Source organism: Hordeum vulgare, chromosome 2H, assembly GCF_904849725.1.
Source record: "Hordeum vulgare subsp. vulgare chromosome 2H, MorexV3_pseudomolecules_assembly, whole genome shotgun sequence".
Lineage (NCBI taxonomy): Eukaryota > Viridiplantae > Streptophyta > Magnoliopsida > Poales > Poaceae > Hordeum > Hordeum vulgare.
In genome coordinates, this window is record NC_058519.1 from 19,289,890 (window position 1) to 19,308,869 (window position 18,980).

At 47.1% G+C, this 18,980-nt stretch overlaps 1 protein-coding gene across 1 annotated transcript; it reads right to left on the reverse strand.

Moving 5' to 3' along the window:
- Window positions 1-7,412: 7,412 nt before the first annotated feature.
- Window positions 7,413-8,105, reverse strand: LOC123429271 (RING-H2 finger protein ATL64-like). The gene has a single exon (XM_045113326.1). The coding sequence runs from the start codon at window positions 8,012-8,014 to the stop codon at window positions 7,625-7,627; it is 390 nt and encodes a 129-aa protein (XP_044969261.1). The 5' UTR covers window positions 8,015-8,105; the 3' UTR covers window positions 7,413-7,624.
- Window positions 8,106-18,980: the final 10,875 nt, after the last annotated feature.

Genomic DNA, 18,980 nt, shown 5'->3' on the forward strand with positions numbered 1-18,980 from the left:
GAATAAAATAGATTGGCGCCAATGACTTACTTTGTCCCCGTGGAAGACCCAACGCTCATGCTCATACGTACCTGAGACGAGCAGCGTCACCTCGTCGCGATAGTCAGGCAATGCATGGGGGAAATCGTTGGGCAATGGGGCCACCAGCCGGACCGGGGAGAGCTAGCGGTTGGCATGCCATGGGCAGATACGAGGTGAGGTGACCACATGTGCGAAGAGCTGCCAAGAGATTTGGGGACTTAGAGCATCTCCAACGGGTGCGCAGTCGCCCGACATGTTAAAATAAGTTTACAGCGTGAAATTAATAACTTTTTACACGCCACGGAGCGCTGGCTACAACGCCCGTTGAAAAAAATACGCGTGAGCCGCTTCAACGCAAGCGTTAAAATTTAAAGCGTGCGATACACATTCTACGCAAAAAACAAGATGACAGACATATATAAAAAACGATAAAAAGATAGTATAGGTAGTTCATAGATAAAAACTACTCCTAGTCAATAGTTCATCATAGATAAAAACATACATAACAAAAAAGATAAAAACTACTCCTTGTCTTCCTCCGACGCGCCGGTGTCCGACTCCTCCGTCGTGATGAAGGCGTCAGCCCACCGTTCATCGTCGGAGTTCTAAGTTGACGCTCCCTTGAGCTCCATGCCGAGGAGTGTGGCTTGTCCTCACGATAGGCGGCTCGCTCCGTCCTCCTTTCTGCCCGCCTTTGAGCGAAGAATGTGCGCTCATCAAGGACGTCCCGCGGGAACTGTCGATGCCACGCCGCCATGACATGTTCGTCCATCTCATCAATGCTGAGGCGACGCTCGCCTTCGGTTCTGGCAACGGTTCTCTCCGATGACAACCCACGGGGGAGGCACGCATTCTCTCCGATGACAACCCACGGGGGAGGCGCGAGCCGATGCGCCCACTCCCTCGTCATCACTTCGGGGAAATTCATGTCCCTACGAGGCGGCCGGGGCGCCACGCAGTCGCGTCGTACGCACGGGTAGCCTCATCGGCGGTATCAAACGTGTCAAGGCCGAGGCGCATGTCGCCAGAGCGGATCTCGACATAAAAGGTGCCAGAGGGACGCGCGCGGATGCCGTGGTAGCCCGAGCTTCCCTGGTAGCGCGGCGGCAACGGGACAAGCAAAGACAAGAAAGTGCGGCGAAGAGAGCTGTGGGAGGGCGTGTTGCGAGGCATAAAGCGATGGGAGGGTGCGTGAGAAGGCGCTAAATTTATAAACTGCGCCGAACGCCACATGCCAAAGCTGGCATGCGTAGGGCCGCTTTTTCGCGCGTGCGCACAATCTTTTCCCGCGCATCGGAATTTCCCGCGTCTGCTGGAGCGTGCGAGACCGCTCCACGCGCGTTAAAACCCACATTTCCCGCGCGCGTTTTTTACAGCCGCTATTAGAGATGCTCTTAATGATTTGGGGGAGTCGGAAAGGAGATGTGTGTTCCCACCTAAAGGGTCTTAAACCAAAAAATGCTAGACATAGGGAGTCTTACATACATCTGTATCTGCAGGCTCCTTCCTAACCAACTAAACATGCCTCCCTAATTTTCAGGTGGGTGGGGCTCCTCACTCCTCTTAATCCAATCATCATTTGTTAGCTGAAACTCACTCGGTAAAGCTCCGTAATTGTTCGTCGATGTAGCATTGTTGGGTCTTAAACAACCAGGAGTGACGACTAAGAGGACGAGATCGCAAAATGAGGGCCAAGTACCGCGGGTTCATTCACGCAAAAGTGGGTCGCCAACTCCGCCGACACACCGACGTGGCTGCCAAACACCACATGGTAATTGGTGGGTGACTTTTTGCCACATTGTTCCATGTTTTTGTACCTCATTGTTACACTTTGGAAGTTTTTGCGTCAAACTGCAGCATGCGCTCCAAGTTTGTGTACTGCAGAGCGTATTAGCTCTAGATACAAGACCACACAAGAATGAACCATGATGCTTCAGATTATACCATATTTTGGCATAAAAAGGGACCTCTAGATAGTTCAGTAGGATGAAAACATTCCAATATTTCGTCTTAGTTGACAGAGTTATACCACCATAACAATCAAACTTACAATATTTCAAATCATAGGGACTTCCTCTTGTTTCCTTTCCTAATCCTAGACACTTAGGGCAAACTTCCCCGCCAGACTTCAATGACGAGTCATGGATTTGTCTCCCCTCTGCCTGTCGCTCTGGTGGCCGGTGGCGGGAAGTAGAATACGGGTGCCTCTGCACCGGTTAGTATTTTAGATTAAGGTTTTTTAGTCTTTGTAGGTGCGACGCTCGGGCGGATGGCGGCGCTTTTTCAGTGGCGTATCCTCGATTTGTTCTGACGACAGTAGTAGTCATTTGATGGTCTCGAATCTCGATGTAATTTTCATTATGTTTGAGATGCTTTGTACTTCTGATAAAGTTGTATAATAGATTTAGTCCTTTCAAGAAATACTATGTCAAATCATAGATCGATAAAAGTTGCCACAAACCAAGCTCAACAAATTTTGCTAACAAAGACGACCGTCGCCAGTGTCTTCTGGATAAAGAATAGTGACAATCTCAGCACTAAATTGTATTGTTATTAGGTATGAACCAAATGTAACACATTTTAATCACCGGTTAAAACTTCAATTCGAAACAACTCAACTGTGAGTCGGTGGCATTGTAGATTGGCAGTCCTATATAAATTTTGAACTTTGGTGTCAGAGTTGAAATTGGAAACTAACAAAACATCAAATATGGTAGAAATATATCCTCCAATACATTTGGTGTCCCGCAAAAAGAAAATTATTTGGTGGACCAATCACAACGAACAAGAGCTCACACGAGGCAGACATAAAGATAAAAATTGATGCGCGTGCATCAAATTACTTACTTGTATTTCCTTTATTTTAAATAAATGTCACTATTTTAGTACAAAATTTATATCATACTATAAATTTTACGTCACTTATTTTGAGACGGGGAAGTATTTCCTAAGCTCATAAAACCGCAACAACAACGTTTTCCAGACAAATCACAAAATGAAATATGGCGACGTATTCCGGTACTCGAACATAGAGCATTACATTCTGTTTCAGCACAGGGGTCTCTGGCCATGCACCGCGTCTTTGAGTCAGCAATACCTACACATAGATGAGGAAGAAATATTTTTGATATGCTACTCAATTAGATAATTCGGAAAATGTGGATCAAAATAAACAGACGTGTTGACGTGTTGCTACACAGCAGTGCGTGCATGGTAGGATGGCAAGGTGCAAGACATCATCCCCATAACCAGGCAAGCAACCACCATGGTGTGCATGATCCTCGTCATTGTACCGCTCTTGATGAGTGCCATAGGACAAACAACTTCTATTCTTCGTTTGTTTCTCTTTACTTGTGTCCATATACTAAGTAGGCTTGTATTTATTGGGAGGAACGATAAATCTTCATAAAAGCATCTCTAACACACCATGTAAAAAGACCGAACCCGTAAAAAATATAGGTCGGAACGGAAAAAGCTGCTAGACCATACCCCGCAACCACGTCCGACCGTAAAAAAATTTGCGGGGCGCGGCAAAATGGCACCTCAACCCGCAAAACTGCAAGTTCCACCCCCCCTCCCCCGTCGGTGCCCTGTATATATCTAGAAGTGGTTGGTTGGTGGGACATTTCACCCGTGCTTTTCCCTCACCCACCGCCGGCGGGCGCCGCCTTCGATTCCGGCCACACCAGCCGTCGGGATCACGCCGGTGGGCCGCTGCAGGCCCTAGATCGACCTCCCCACGCCCTCGTGCCTTGGCTCACCGAAAAGCTACAGATTGGCGGTTGTTTTGTCGCGACCACCGGATTTGGCTTTTCCGTCCACCGGCATCTGCGCCAAAGCCATGGATTGGTCGGGGAGCACCCCGCACAGCCCCGGCAAAGCGCTAGCGCCGCATGCAGGTATTGGTTCATCCTAAGTCTTCGGCGTCGGTTTGCCGGCAAGGACTCTTCCGGCCATCGCCCGGGCTCGGTGGTCGCGCAGCGGCTCGCCAGCTTGCCGATGCCGCTCATACAGTGTGACGACTGCCTAGATACAGTGCTGCAGCTCACATCCAGCACACGGCAGCACCTCGGATGGGTATTCTTCAAATGCAAAAACGATGGGGGTATGCTCTTCTTCCTCTTCGGCTTTGTCAACTTATTTGGTTAAATTACGATAGCTTATTGAGGTGTTCATCTGTGTAGGAAGGTTGATGCTCATTTTGGTATTGGAAAGAAGAATACACCGATCTATTGATAGAAAGAAACTTAATAGATGTTTGTGCACTCCTTAGTATAATTGAGCCTAACGATGCAGTTGCATGTGTAATAAAGAAATTAGAGGGGAAGCAACGTCTAATACTTTAGAATCAAAGCCGAAGAATGAAGAATCCAAGATGAAGAACCCCCAGATCAACAATGAATACATGAAGAAGATGTTGATCCAACTAGTGGGAGCAGTTATGCAAGTTGGATATCTTCTAAAATGTCTAATTGTGGTTCTTGTTTTCTTTGATCTTGTTGTTTGAGCAAAGATTTGGTGAATTATGATGTATTCAATGCATTTGAAGAAAATAAAGAAACAACTAAATGTGTTTTTATGTCTGAAAATGTAACGGAAATAACAGATTTTGCGGGCCGGCGTGGACGGCGGCCGAGCAGACCCCGCAAAACGGACCCGTACCTGCATGCCTGGATTTGAATTTGAATTTGGACAAACTTCCCATGCCGTTTTATACGGGTCCGTTTTGCGGGGTCTGCTCGGCTGCCGCCCACGCCGGCTCGCAAAAGCGTTTTGCAGGGTCTGCTCGGTCGCGCCCACACGGCCGTGCCTCTCGAAAACGAAAAAAACGTGTTTTCTGTTTTTTTACGAGAGACACGGTTTTGCTTCCGAGAGAGCCACGGCCACGCCTCTCGGAAAGGGAAAAAACATGTTCTCTACTTTTTTTATAAAAGACACAATTTTGCTTCCGCGAGAGGCACGGCCGTGCCTTTCGGAAAGGGAAAAAAGTGTTTTCTGTTTTTTTACAAGAGGCACAGTTTTGCCTTTGTGACACACACGTCCGTGCCTTTCGGAAAGGGAAAAGTATGTTTTTTCGAGAGAGGCACGACTTTCTTTCCGTGAGAGGCATGGTTTTGCCTTCGCGAGAGGCACTGCCTCTCGGAAAGGGAAAAAACGTTTTTTCTGTTTTTTTTGTCATGGGAGGCATGGTTTTTTGGTCCGGATTTTTTCATGAAAAAAAAGTTATTCAAAACTTATCAACATGGGATCTAGTTTTGAAGATCTCGACGTAAGAAATTCAATGATGAAAACGGCTTGAGATTTAGACGCGCAGTTTAGGAGGTTAAACATTTTGAACAAACGAATCTACGAAAAAAAGGAAAACACCTAGGTTACGACAAATGGCACGCATGCAGTGCGTCATTTGTCGCAATGTAAGGATTAAAATGATCTTTGAAAGAAGTACTCGCTAATTAGTGATTTGGTATGCTTGGCGGTGAAAGATCGCTGTAAATTAAGGGAACTCTTAACTTTACGTTTTGGTGAAGCTGGGCCGACCGGGCGCCTCGTTGTTGCACTGCACCCTGGCTAGCTTCTCAGAAGTTAGCTTCTTGGAGCCCATTCGTTCGGGTCAAAATCAGTTATGGAGATGATGGAGTTAGGAGCTGGAGGAGTTCAGAACACTTGGGGTGGTTTTCGTTTTTTTTAGGCAAGGGTGTTTTTAGGTGGAATACTCGGGGTACTTGGGTGCATGTGTGTGTCTTCTCTTAAAGGAAGGCAAATCTTGCCTCGTCTATTAATTAAGATAGATAATGAGGATCGAACGCCCTTCTAGGACTCTCCGTGGCTACTTGGTTGCAAGCTCAAAGATATTATACCTCCAATCCATGAAGCCTCAACAAGAAAGAATTGAAAAGTGAAGGACGCACTTAATGGGAATGCGTGGACATCACCGGTGACCATATCCAGGAGATCTTCACCCTTTGGATGTTGGTTCATGACTTTCAGCTTGTCGCAATGTCGATGATGACATTGTCTGGGAACACTCCGTTGATGGGAATTACTCGGCAGCTTCTGGGTACAACGTACAATTCCTTGGGATGAGTCTCTCAACCATGGATACCGTGGTCTGAAAAGCATGGGCACCGCAAAGGTCAAATTCTTTGCATGGTTGGCATTGCAAAACCGGATCTGAACCGCTGACCGTTTGGAAAAACGTAGTTGGTCGAACTATGGACTCTGTCCACTTTGCAAGAGAGGGCAAGAGACGGGCATTCACCTCTTTGCCAAGTGCCGCTTCACTCTGTAGCTCTGGCGATTGGTCATTCAAAGGTTTGGGCTGGCGTACATAGACACTACTCAATCGCACCTCGAAGAATCTGTCCGTCAATGGTGAGATAAGAGAACTAATATGACAAATCCCTATAGGAAGGCTATGGCCTTCCTAACCATGCTCGTCTCCCGGATGATCTGGTATCATGGTTGTTCCGACACAAGAGCATGCCACCGCCACTCCTCCTCAAAAACGTCGTCGATGAGGCTAATCTTTGGGTGACGACTGGTGCTAAGAAATTAGGGCTTATGGTCGGTCGCGAGTGATTGTCGTGTCGTAATTGTTGTGGCAGTTGTAAAACTCTATTCTTCTCTAATTTAATGGATGATGCAGATCTTTTGCCCCCGTTTAAAAAAAAAATAAGATAGAGAATAGTATGTTTTTCGTCCCTTGGTTTTTCTTATATGCTAGAAATGGCCCCTTAATTGTAAAACCAGCAAAAACTAATCCCCCATTTATTGAACCCGGGTATTTTTTGTTCCTCGGGTCGCTGAAATGGTTTTGACCACTGACCTCGCCACCTCATTGTCCACCTCACCAGATAATCGTGGCCAGGCCAGCATAAAACCACCCAAAGCAATGCGAGGGACAAAAAAATATCCAAGTTCGACAATTGAGGCACAAGCTTTTGCTAGTTTTTAAGTTGAAGGGCCACTTCTAAACTATCAAAAAAGTTGAGGAACGGAAGATATATTTTTCGCTTCTTTTTTATCCTCTCTTGCTAACACAACTATGTACTCCAACTTCGACCCGTCTCTTTTTCCTTGGTGTTAACTTAAGTATTCAATATGAAAAATGAATTCTTTCATGAATGTCAGAAAGATTGAAGTATGGTCGAATTAATTGCTCATGTCCCAACCACCGCTAGCTAATATTTTTTGTGCTCCAAAAGGCGGGACTAAGAATTAAGAACGTGCAAAAGTTTTGTTTCTTTATCTCCAAACATAACGCGTTAGTCGCGGGCTCGCGGCGTTGAGCTTTACAGCGAGAAGCACAGTTTCAAATATTTTGCCAATATCTTCCATGCAGTGAGTATTAAGTATGCATGTATAGCATGCATATGTATCGAAAATTAAGGTCAGTCGAAGGTCGATCGTGCTTCTTATTTACACCCACTTTCGTAGAGGGATAAACGTCAAATACAAAACTTGCAAGAACCCATCATGGTTGAAAACGTTTGCTACCTACAACCCTAGCTACATGTGCCATGCGCCGTCATCATTCATTTCAAAGGAGAAAACACGAGGAGGTGCGAAGAGCAAGATAGAAACATCATCGTTGATCTCTGTCTCAGAATCCTGGGACGAGCATGGTGGAGAACCAGATCACGAGGTCGTCGGCCAGGGCCCCCTCGCCGGCGTGCTTGGCCGCGGCTTGCCTGCCGTTGCCGTCGGCGACGTACACCCGGCAGAGCGGGCACGTCCGCTTGCAGAGCGCGAGCCACCGGTCGACGCAGTCCCGGTGGAAGGAGTGCTCGCACGGCAGCCGCCGCGTGGCCTCGCCGGCGCGGATCCTCGACAGGCAGACGCAGCACTCCTCGCCGGCCGCCGGGTGCTTGGCCTCCTCCGACGACGGTGTCTTGATGCAGAGCATCTTGGAGATGTAGGAGAGGAGGTAGCTCATGATCGGTGATGCGAGAGTGAGATCGATCGAGCTGGTGTTGGGTAGAGGAGAGGTCATATGTAATGGGGTCTTAGGTCGCCGGTCAGGTGGCTGGTGAGGAGGACGCTTTGTTGGTGAGGGTGGTTGCTACTTGCCACTATCGGAGTGTGTTGAGAGATCCCCGTTGGAGAAGGTGCACCTACACTACACTTCAACTTTATGTAGCACCACCAAACCCTGGATAAAGACAGTGATTTTGTACACACAGACATGGACGTACGTTCGTTCACGGCCGGGGACATGTCGATGTCACTATGTAGAAACAGACAGTGTTAGAGCATCTATAACTACAACTGGACACCCCACTTTCCCCCAAACGTCCAGGCGGATCTTATCGAAAAACACCACTCAATCTAAAGCCTGAAATTTAGCCCATACTCCCGGGTTGTGTGACACTCATCATACCCATCGCATATATGAGGTGAATATGAAGAATACTCTCACGGACACTCCGGTGCGCCCACCATGTCACACCGGTCCACCCCGAGCCCACGGATATTGCGTCCCTATCTGCACCCAGACCAAACCCTAGCTATTTTTTACTGGACTACACTTCCAGTCTGTGTGATGCAACTCCTCTCCGGTGATATTTGGTCATTTCCAGTGTGGCAGGCAGCGAATCTAAGCGAATCTAATTTTGGCAACTCCAGATCTGTCTCCTTCTCGGACAAGGAAGAGATGGATGTCCGGCTAGCTCTCTGCCGGTCTCAGGAGGATACCCAAACTCCGACTTTGGAGCGGCTCCAGCTTGAATCCATTGTCAAAAGTTCACAACGTGTAAAGTAGCGGGCGCGCCTCGAGGGGGGAGTGGGCTAGACGTGCCCTCGCACGCACATCCATGGTGTATGAGCGAGTGGGGCTTGGATTCAGCAGTGACAATTGTCGGGTAACGCAGCAAAATTCAAAATTTTCCTACGCCATATTCAGATCTTCCTATGAAGAGACCAGCAACGAGAGAGGGGTGAGAGCATCTTCATACCTTTGAAGATCGCTAAGTGGAAGCGTTGCTAGAACGCGGTTGATGGAGTCGTTCTCGCTGCGATTCAGATCGCGGTGTGATTTCGATCTAGTGCCGAACCACGGCACCTCCGCGTTCAACACACGTGCAGCCTGGTGACGTCTCCCGCACCTTGATCCAGCAAGGAGGAGGGAGAGGTAGGGGAAGAGCTCCGGCAGCACGACGGCGTGGTGACGATGGAGCGACGAGGTCTCCCGGCATGGCTTCGCCAAGCACCGTGGGAGACGAGGAAGAAGAGAAGCATGGCTGCACCGAGAGAGAGATGAAATTTCATGTCTCCAATGGCCAAAACCCCCACTATATATAGGGGGAAGGGGAGGGTGGCGCCCCCCTTAGGGTTTCCTAGATGGGAGGCCAGGGCGGCGGCCAGGAGGGGAGGAGGGGGTGGCGCACCCCCTGGTGGGCCTAAGGACCACCTGACTTAGGGTCCCCCCTTCCCTCTCTTGGCGCCTTGGGCTGGGTGTGGGGGGCGCACCAGCCCACCCGGGGGCTGGTTCCCTCTCACACTTGGCCCACATAGCCTTCCGGGGCTGGTGGCCCCTCCTGGTGGGCCTCCGGAACCCTTCCGGTGGTCCCGGCACGTTGCCGGTGGTGCCCGAAACATTTCCGGCGTTCAAACCCATCCATCCTATATATCAATCTTTACCTCCAGACCATTCCGGAGCTCCTCGTGATGTTCGAGATCTCATCCGGGACTCTGAACAACCTTCAGTAACCTCGTATAACAATTCCCTATAACCCTAGCGTCATCGAACCTTAAGTGTGTAGACCCTACGGGTTCGGGAGGCATGCACACATGACCGAGACACCTCTCCGGCCAATAACCATTAGCGGGGTCTGGATACCCATGGTGGCTCCCGCATGTTCTACGATGATCTCATCGGGTGAACCACGATGTCAAGGATTCAATCAATCACGTATACAATTCCCTTTGTTTGTCGGTATAGAACTTGCCCGAGATTCGATCGTCGATATCCCTATACCTTGTTCAATCTCATTACCGGTAAGTCTCTTTACTCGTTTCGTAGCACATCATCCCGTGACTAACTCCTTAGTCACATTGAGCTCATTATGATGATGTTCTACCAAGTGGGCCCAGAGATACCTCTCCGTCACACGGAGTGACAAATCCCGATCTCGATTCGTGCCAACCCAACAGACACTTTCGGAGATACCCGTAGTGCACCTTTATAGTCACCCAGTTACGTTGTGACGTTTGATACACCCAAAGCACTCCTACGGTATCCGGGAGTTGCACAATCTCACGGTCGAAGGAAAAGATACTTGACATTAGAAAAGCTTTAGCATACGAACAACACGATCTAGTGCTATGCTTAGGATTGGATCTTGTCCATCACATCATTCTCCTAATGATGTGATCCCATTATCAATGACATCCAATGTCCATGATCAGGAAACCATGATCATCTATTGATCAACGAGCTAGCCAACTAGAGGCTTGCTAGGGACACATTGTGATCTATTTATTCACACATGTATTACTGTTTCCTGTTAATACAATTATAGCATGAACAATAGACGATTATCATGAACAAGGAAATATGATAATAACCATTTTATTATTGCCTCTAGCGCATATTTCCAAAAGTCTCCCACTTGCACTAGAGTCAATAATCTAGTTACATTGTGATGAATCGAACACCCATAGCATTGTGGTGTTGATCATGTTTTACTCGTGGAAGAGGTTTAGTCAACGGATCTACAATATTCAGATCCGTGTGTACTTTACAAATATCTATGACTCCTCTGTGGACCTGGTCCTGGATGGAGTTGTAGCGGCGTTGGATGTGCTTGGTCTTCTGGTGAAATCTGGGCTCCTTGGCTATGGCAATGGCTCCAGTGTTATCACAGAAGAGCATCATCATACCTCACGCGCTTGGAACCACTTCAAGGTCGGTGATGAACTCCTTCATCCAGATCCCTTCACGAGCCGCTTTCGAAGCAGCTATGTACTCCGCTTCACATGTAGATGTTGCCACGACGTTTTGCTTGCTGCTGCACCAGCTCACTGCCCCGCCATTCAAAACATACACGTATCCGGTTTGTGTCTTAGAGTCATCCGGATATGTGTCGAAACTAGCATCGGTGTAACCCTTTACGACGAGCTCTTTGTCACCTCCATAAACGAGAAACATATCCTTAGTCCTTTTCAGATACTTAAGGATATTCTTGACCGCTATCCAGTGTTCCATACCAGGATCACTTTGGTACCTCCCTACCAAACTTATGGCAAGGTTTATATCAGATCTGGTACGCAGCATGACATACATTAGAGAGCCCACGGCTGAAGCGTAGGGGACAGTACTCATCTTCTCTCTATCTGCTGTCGTGGTCGGTGACTGAGTCTTACTCAATCTCTTACCTTACAAAACTGGCAAGAACCCCTTCTTCAAGTTTTCCATATTGAACTTCTTCAATATCTTGTCAAGGTATGTACTTTGTGAAAGACCTATGAGGCGTCTCGATCTATCTCTATAGATCTTGATGCCTAATATGTATGCAGCTTCTCCAAGGTCCTTCATTGAAAAACTCTTATTCAAGTAGGCCTTTATGCTCTCCAATAACTCTATATTATTTCCCATCAATAATATGCCATCCACATATATAATGAGAAAAGCTACAGAGCTCCCACTCACTTTCTTGTACACACAGGCTTCTCCATAAACCTGTATGAACCCAAACGCTTTAATCACCTCATTAAAGCGAATGTTCCAACTCCGAGATGCTTGTACTAGCCCATAGATGGAGCGTTGGAGCTTGCATACCTTGTTAGCACTCTTAGGATCGACAAAACCTTCCGGTTGCATCATATACAACTCTTCCTTAAGATACCCGTTAAGGAACGCTGTTTTGACGTCCATTTGCCAAATTTCATAATCATGAAAAGCGGCAATTGCTAACATGATTCGGTCTGACTTCAGCTTCGCTATGGGAGAGAAAGTCTCATTGTAGTCAACTCCTTGAATTTGTCGAAAACCCTTTGCGACAAGTCGAGCTTTATAAACGGTCACATTGCCGTTTGCGTCAGTCTTCTTCTTGAAGATCCATTTATTTTCTATGGCTCGCCGATCATCGGGCAAGTCCACCAAAGTCCATACTTTGTTCTCATACATGGATCCTATCTCGGATTTCATGGCCTCAAGCCATTCGTTGGAATTCAGGCCCGCCATTGCTTCTTCATAGTTCGAAGGTTCACCGTTGTTTAACAACATGATTTCCATCACAGGGTTGTCGTACCACTCTGGTGCGGAACGTACCCTTGTGGACCTTCGTGGTTCAGTAGCAACTTGATCCGAAGCTTCATGATCATTATCATTAACTTCTTCTTCAGTTGGTGTAGGCGCCACAGGAACATTTTCCCGCGTTGCGCTACTCTCCGGTTCGAGAGGGGGTACAATTACCTCATCAAGTTCTACTTTCCTCTCACTTACTTCTTTCGAGAGAAACTCTTTCTCCAGAAAGGATCCGTTCTTGGCAACAAAGATTTTACCTTCGGATCTAAGATAGAAGGTATACCCAATAGTTTCCTTAGGGTATCCTATGAATACACATTTCTCCGCTTTGGGTTCGACCTTTTCTGGTTGAAGTTTTCTTCACATAAGCATCGCATCCCCAAACTTTTAGAAACGACATCTTAGGTTTCTTGCCAAACCATAATTCCTACGGTGTCGTCTCAACGATTTAGACGGTGCCCTATTTAAAGTGAATGCTGCAGTTTTCAATGCGTATCCCCAAAATGATAGTGGTAAGTTGGTAAGAGACATCATAGATCGTACCATATCTAATAAAGTGCGATTACGATGTTGAGACACTCCGTTACGTTGTGGTGTGCCAGGCGGCATCAGTTGTGAAACAATTCCACATTTCATTAGGTGTGTGCCAAACTCGTGACTCAAATATTCTCCTCCACGATCAGATCGTAGACACTTTATTTTTCTGTCACGTTGATTCTCAACCTCACTCTAAAATTCCTTAAACTTTTCAAACGTTTCAGATTTGTGCTTCATCAAGTAGATATACCCATACCTACTCAAATCATCGGTGAGAGTGAGAACATAACGATAGCCACCGCGAGCTTCAACGTTCATTGGACCACACACATCAGTATGTATTATTTCTAATAAGTCGGTTGCTCACTCCATTATTCCTGAGAATGGAGTCTTAGTCATCTTGCCCATGAGGCACGGCTCGCATGTGTCAAATGATTCAAAGTCAAGAGACTCTAACAGTCCATCAGTATGGAGTTTCTTCATGCGCTTAACACCGATATGACCAAGGCGACAGTGCCACAAGTATGTGGGACTATCATTATCAACTTTACATCTTTTGGTATTCACACTATGAATATGTGTAACATCACGATCGAGATTCATCAAGAATAAACCATTCACCAGCGGAGCATGACCATAAAACATATCACTCATATAAATAGAACAACCATTATTCTCTGACTGAAATGAGTAGCCATCTCGCAGTAAGCAAGACCCTGATACAATGTTCATGCTCAAAGCTGGAAATAAATAACAATTATTAAGGTTTAAAACTAATCCCGAAGGTATATGTAGAGGCAGCGTGCCGACGGCGATCACATCGACCTTGGAGTCATTCCCGACGCGCATCGTCACCTCGTCCTTAGCCAGCCTATGTTTATTCCGCAGTTCCTGCTTTGAGTTACAAATGTGAGCAACACCACCGGTATAAAATACCCAGGAGCTACTACGAGCGATGGTAAGGTACACATCAATAACATGTATATCACATATACCTTTGACATTGTCGGCCTTCTTATCCGCTAAGTACTTGGGGCAGTTCTGCTTCCAGTGACCTTTTCCCTTGCAATAGAAGCACTCAGTCTCAGGCTTGGGTCCATTCTTTTTCTTCTTCCCGGCATCTGGCTTACCGGGCGCGGCAACGGCTTTGTCGTCTTTCTTGAAGTTCTTCTTACCCTTGCCTTTCTTCAAACTGGTGGACCTATTGACCATCAACACTTGCTGCTCTTTCTTGACTTCTACTTCTACAGATTTCAGCATCGAGTACAACTCGGGAATGGTCTTCTCCATCCCTTGCATGTTGTAGTTCAGCACAAAACCCTTGTAGCTTGGTGGGAGAGACTGGAGGATTCTGTCAATTACAACATCATCCGGAAGTTCGACTCCAAGCTGAGTCAGACGACCGTGCAACCCAGACATTCTGAGAATATGCTCACTAACAGAACTGTTCTCCTCCATCTTGCAGCTAAAGAACTTATCGGAGACTTCATATCTCTCGATCTGGGCATGAGCTTGAAAAACTAGCTTCAGCTCCTGGAACATCTCATATGCTCCGTGTTGCTCAAAACGTCTTTGGTGCCCCGGTTCTAAACTGTATAGCATACCACACCTAACCAGAGAGTAGTCATCACTCCGCGCTTGTCAAACGTTCTGAACATCTTGGGTTGCCGCGGGAACAGGGGGGTCACCTAGCGGCGCATCAAGGACATAAGCCTTCTTGGATGCAATGAGGATGAGCTTCAAGTTGCGGACCCAGTCCGCATAGTTGCTACCATCATCTTTCAGCTTGTTTTTCTCTAGGAACGTGTTGAAATTGAGATTGACAGGTGCGTTGGCCATTGGATCTACAATATTTGTAAAGACAACTTTTAGACTAAGTTCAAGATAATTAAGTTCATAAAATCAAATTAAGTATGAACTCCCACTTAAATCGACATCCCTATAGTCATCTAAGTGATACATGATCCATGTCGACTAACCCATGTTCGATCATCACGTGAGACGGACTAGTCGTCGATGGTGAGAAACTTCATGCAGATCATATTCAACCATACGAATCATGTTCGACCTTTCGGTCTCTCGTATTCTAGGCCATGTCTGTACATGCTAAGCTCGTCGAGTCAACCTAAGTGTTTCGCATGTGTAAATCTGGCTTACACTCGTTGTATGCGAACGTTAGAATCTAGCACACCCGATCATCACGTGGTGCTTCGAGACAACGATCCTTCGCAACGGTGCACACTTAGGGGAATACGTTCTTGAAATTTTATGAGGGGTCATCTTATTATGCTACCGTCGTTCTAAGCAATAAGATGAAAAACATGATAAACATCACATGCAATCATATAGTGACATGATATGGCCATTATCATCTTTGCTCCTTCGATCTCCATCTTCGGGCATCGCATGATCATCATCGTCACCGGTGTGACACCATGATCTCCATCATCGTGTCTCCGTGAAGTCGTCACGCCAACTACTACTACTACTACAGCTAACCATTAGCAATGAAGTAAAAGTAGTAAACACATGGCGTTGCATCTCATACAATAAATTAAGACAACTCCTATGGCTCCTGCCGGTTGTCATACTCATCGACACGCAAGTCGTGAATCCTTTTACAAGAACATGATCATCTCATACATCACACATGTAACATCACATCCTTTGACCATATCACATCACATGTCAAACCCTGCAAAAACAAGTTAGACGTCCTCTAATTGTTGTTGCAAGTTTTACGTGGCTGATTTGGGTTTCTAGCAAGAACGCCTTCTTACCTACGTGACATCCACAACGACGATATGCCAAAGCTATTTACCCTTCGTAAGGATTTTTTTCATCAAATCCAATCCGACTAGAGTGGGAGAGACAGACACCCGCTAGCCACCTTATGCACCTGGTGCATGTTAGCCGGTGGAACCTGTCTCACGTAAGCGTACGTGTAAGGTCGGTCCGGGCCGCTTCATCCCACAATACCGTCGGAAAAGAATAAGACTAGTAGCGGAAAGCAACTGACAAAATCAGCGCCCACAACCTTTTTGTGTTCTACTCGTACAAAGAATCTACGCATAGAAAACCTAGCTCGGATGCCACTGTCGGGTAACGCAGCAAAATTCAAAATTTTCCTACGCCATATTCAGATCTTACTTTGGAGAAACCAGCAACGAGAGAGGGGTGAGAGCATCTTCATACCTTTGAAGATCGCTAAGCGAAAGCGTTGCTAGAACGCGGTTGATGGAGTCGTACTCGCTGCGATTCAGGTCGCGGTGTGATTCCGATCTAGTGCCGAACCACGGCACCTCCGCGTTCAACACACGTGCAGCCCGGTGACGTCTCCCGCACCTTGATCCAGCAAGGAGGAGGGAGAGGTTGGGGAAGAGCTCCTGCAGCACAACGGCGTGGTGGCGATGGAGCGACGAGGTCTACCGGCAGGGCTTCGCCAAGCACCGTGGGAGACGAGGAAGAAGAGAAGCAGGGCTGCGCCGAGAGAGAGATGAAATTTCGTGTCTCCAATGGCCAAAACCCCCACTATATATAGGGGGAAGGGGAGGGTGGCGCCCCCCTTAGGGTTCCCACCCCTAAGGGGTGTTGCAGCCCTAGATGGGAGGCCAGGGCGATGGTCGGGAGGGGAGGAGGGGGTGGCGCACCCCCTGGTGGGCCTAAGGCCCACCTGACTTAGGGTCCCCCCCCCCCCCCGCTTCCCTCTCTTGGCGCCATGGGCAGGGTGTGGGGGCGCACCAGCCCAACCAGGGGCTGGTTCCCTCTCACACTTGGCCCATGTAGCCTTCCGGGGCTGGTGACCCCTCCCGGTGGGCCTCTGGAACCCTTCCGATGGTCCCGACACGTTGTCGGTGGTGCCCGGAACATTTCCGGCGTCCAAACCCATCAATCCTATATATCAATCTCTACCTCCGAACCATTCCGGAGCTCGTCATGATGTCCGGAATCTCATCCGGCACTCCGAACAACCTTCGGTAACCTCGTATAATAATTCCCTATAGCCCTAGTGTCATCGAACCTTAAGTGTGTAGACCCTACGCGTTCGGGAGGCATGCAGACATGACCGAGACACCTCTCCGACCAATAACCATCAGCTGGGTCTGGATACCCATGGTGGCTCCCACATGTTCCACGATGATCTCATCGGATGAACCACGATGTGAAGGATACAATCAATCCCGTATACAATTCCCTTTGTCTGTCGGTATAGAACTTGCCCGAGATTCGATCGTCGGTATCCCTATACCTTGTTCAATCTCGTTACCGGTAAGTCTCTTTACTCGTTCCGTAGCACATCATCCCGTGACTAACTCCTTAGTCACATTGAGCTCATTATGATGATGTTCTACCGAGTGGGCCCAAAGATACCTCTCCGTCACACGGAGTGACAAATTCCGATCTTGATTCGTGCCAACCAATAGACACTTTCGGAGATACCCGTAGTGCACCTTTATAGTCACCCAGTTACGTTGTGACATTTGATACACCAAAAGCACTCCTACGGTATCGGGGAGTTGCACAATCTCATGGTCGAAGGAAAATATACTTGACATTAGAAAAGCTTTAGCATACGAACAACACGATCTAGTGCTATGCTTAGGATTGGGTCTTGTCCATCACATCATTCTCTTAATGATGTGATCCCATTATCAATGACATCCAATGTCCATGATCAGGAAACCATGATCATCTATTGATCAACGAGCTAGCCAACTAGAGGCTTGCTAGGGACACATTATGATCTATTTATTCACACATGTATTATTGTTTCCTGTTAATACAATTATAGCATGAACAATAGACGATTATCATGAACAAGAAAATATGATAATAACCATTTTATTATTGCCTCTAGGGCATATTTCCAACAACAATGCATCCGCGAGAGACTCAAGGCGCGTGTCTGCTCCGGATCCAGAGCTGGCGAGTGGTCACTGAAGGTACAAACACTTTGTTTCTACAAAACAGAACTAAGTTTCTATAAGAAAAAACTAAGTTTCTACAAAACGGAACAAAGTTTCTACAACAAAAAAGAACTAAGTTTCTACAAAAAAGAACTAAGTTTCTACAACAAAAAAGAACTAAGTTTGTGCAACAAAAAAGAACTAAGGTTGTGTTTGGTAACAAAGTATTGTAAAAACCAAAGTATTGAAAAACTACCATTGTGTGTCGTTAGTTGTTGCAAACATACATGTTTTTTAAGCCAATGACCGTTGCATGCAAACTGTAGTAGACTAGTTCACCAACGGAGTCGCTACTTCTTCCTCTAGCTTGCCATGCTGATTTTTAATCATATACTGAAGTAGGAACCAGCCTAACTTTGATATGTTTCATTGAGTCAAATCACAGTGAAGATCCTGTTTTTTAAAGAAAAATCAAGGTGAAGATCCTAACGGAGATCCAAATCATCGAGCAGAAGATCGTACTAAACCGAGGCAATCACATCTGGTTAAGAAAGAATAACCTTGCGTCATGCGTGAATTCACGTTTCTCGGTTGCTGAGTTTAAAATTGTAGTATTCCTAAAATACTTAGAAAATACTTTGCTACCAAACGGGACATAAGTTCTACAACAAAAAGAAGCGGAGATAGCAACATACCAGTCAAGGAGACGCGAAGGTCCTTGGCGGCAAGGAGGGTTTGCGGGCGGTGACGGGCGTCGTCGGGCGTCAGGGTGGGCGGCGGCGGGAGGCGTCGGACGGGGCGGCGGCGGGGATCGAGAAGAGAACGAGGGAGTTGGGGCTCGAGAGTGTGGGGATTAGGGCATGCGGCGGGGATTAGACAGGTTAGTGCTGGCGTGGACCTAATGGGCCTAATATGCAACGTCGGGGCTAATGTGCAAGGACATCACTAATTTGATAGCTATGGCATTCAAATTTGTTCAACGACAGCACTATTTGAAAATATTAGTGTTGGCGTTGGTGAGAAATGACGCGCCATGAATAAGAGTTGTGGCTAGCCATTTTTTCAATAGTGAAGCATGCGCCCAAGGACAACGTCGTGGCATCCGAGCAACCCTCGCATTGGGTCCTTGTCCCCCGACATCAGACTCCTACTCCAAGGTCAACACCGCCAATGTGCACGGCCATGGATGCTTTGGATGTCCCAGTTGTGATAGCAAAGCTAAGATAGAAGCTCCACGTACCCTCCGAGACAGAGCAAAGGCACACACC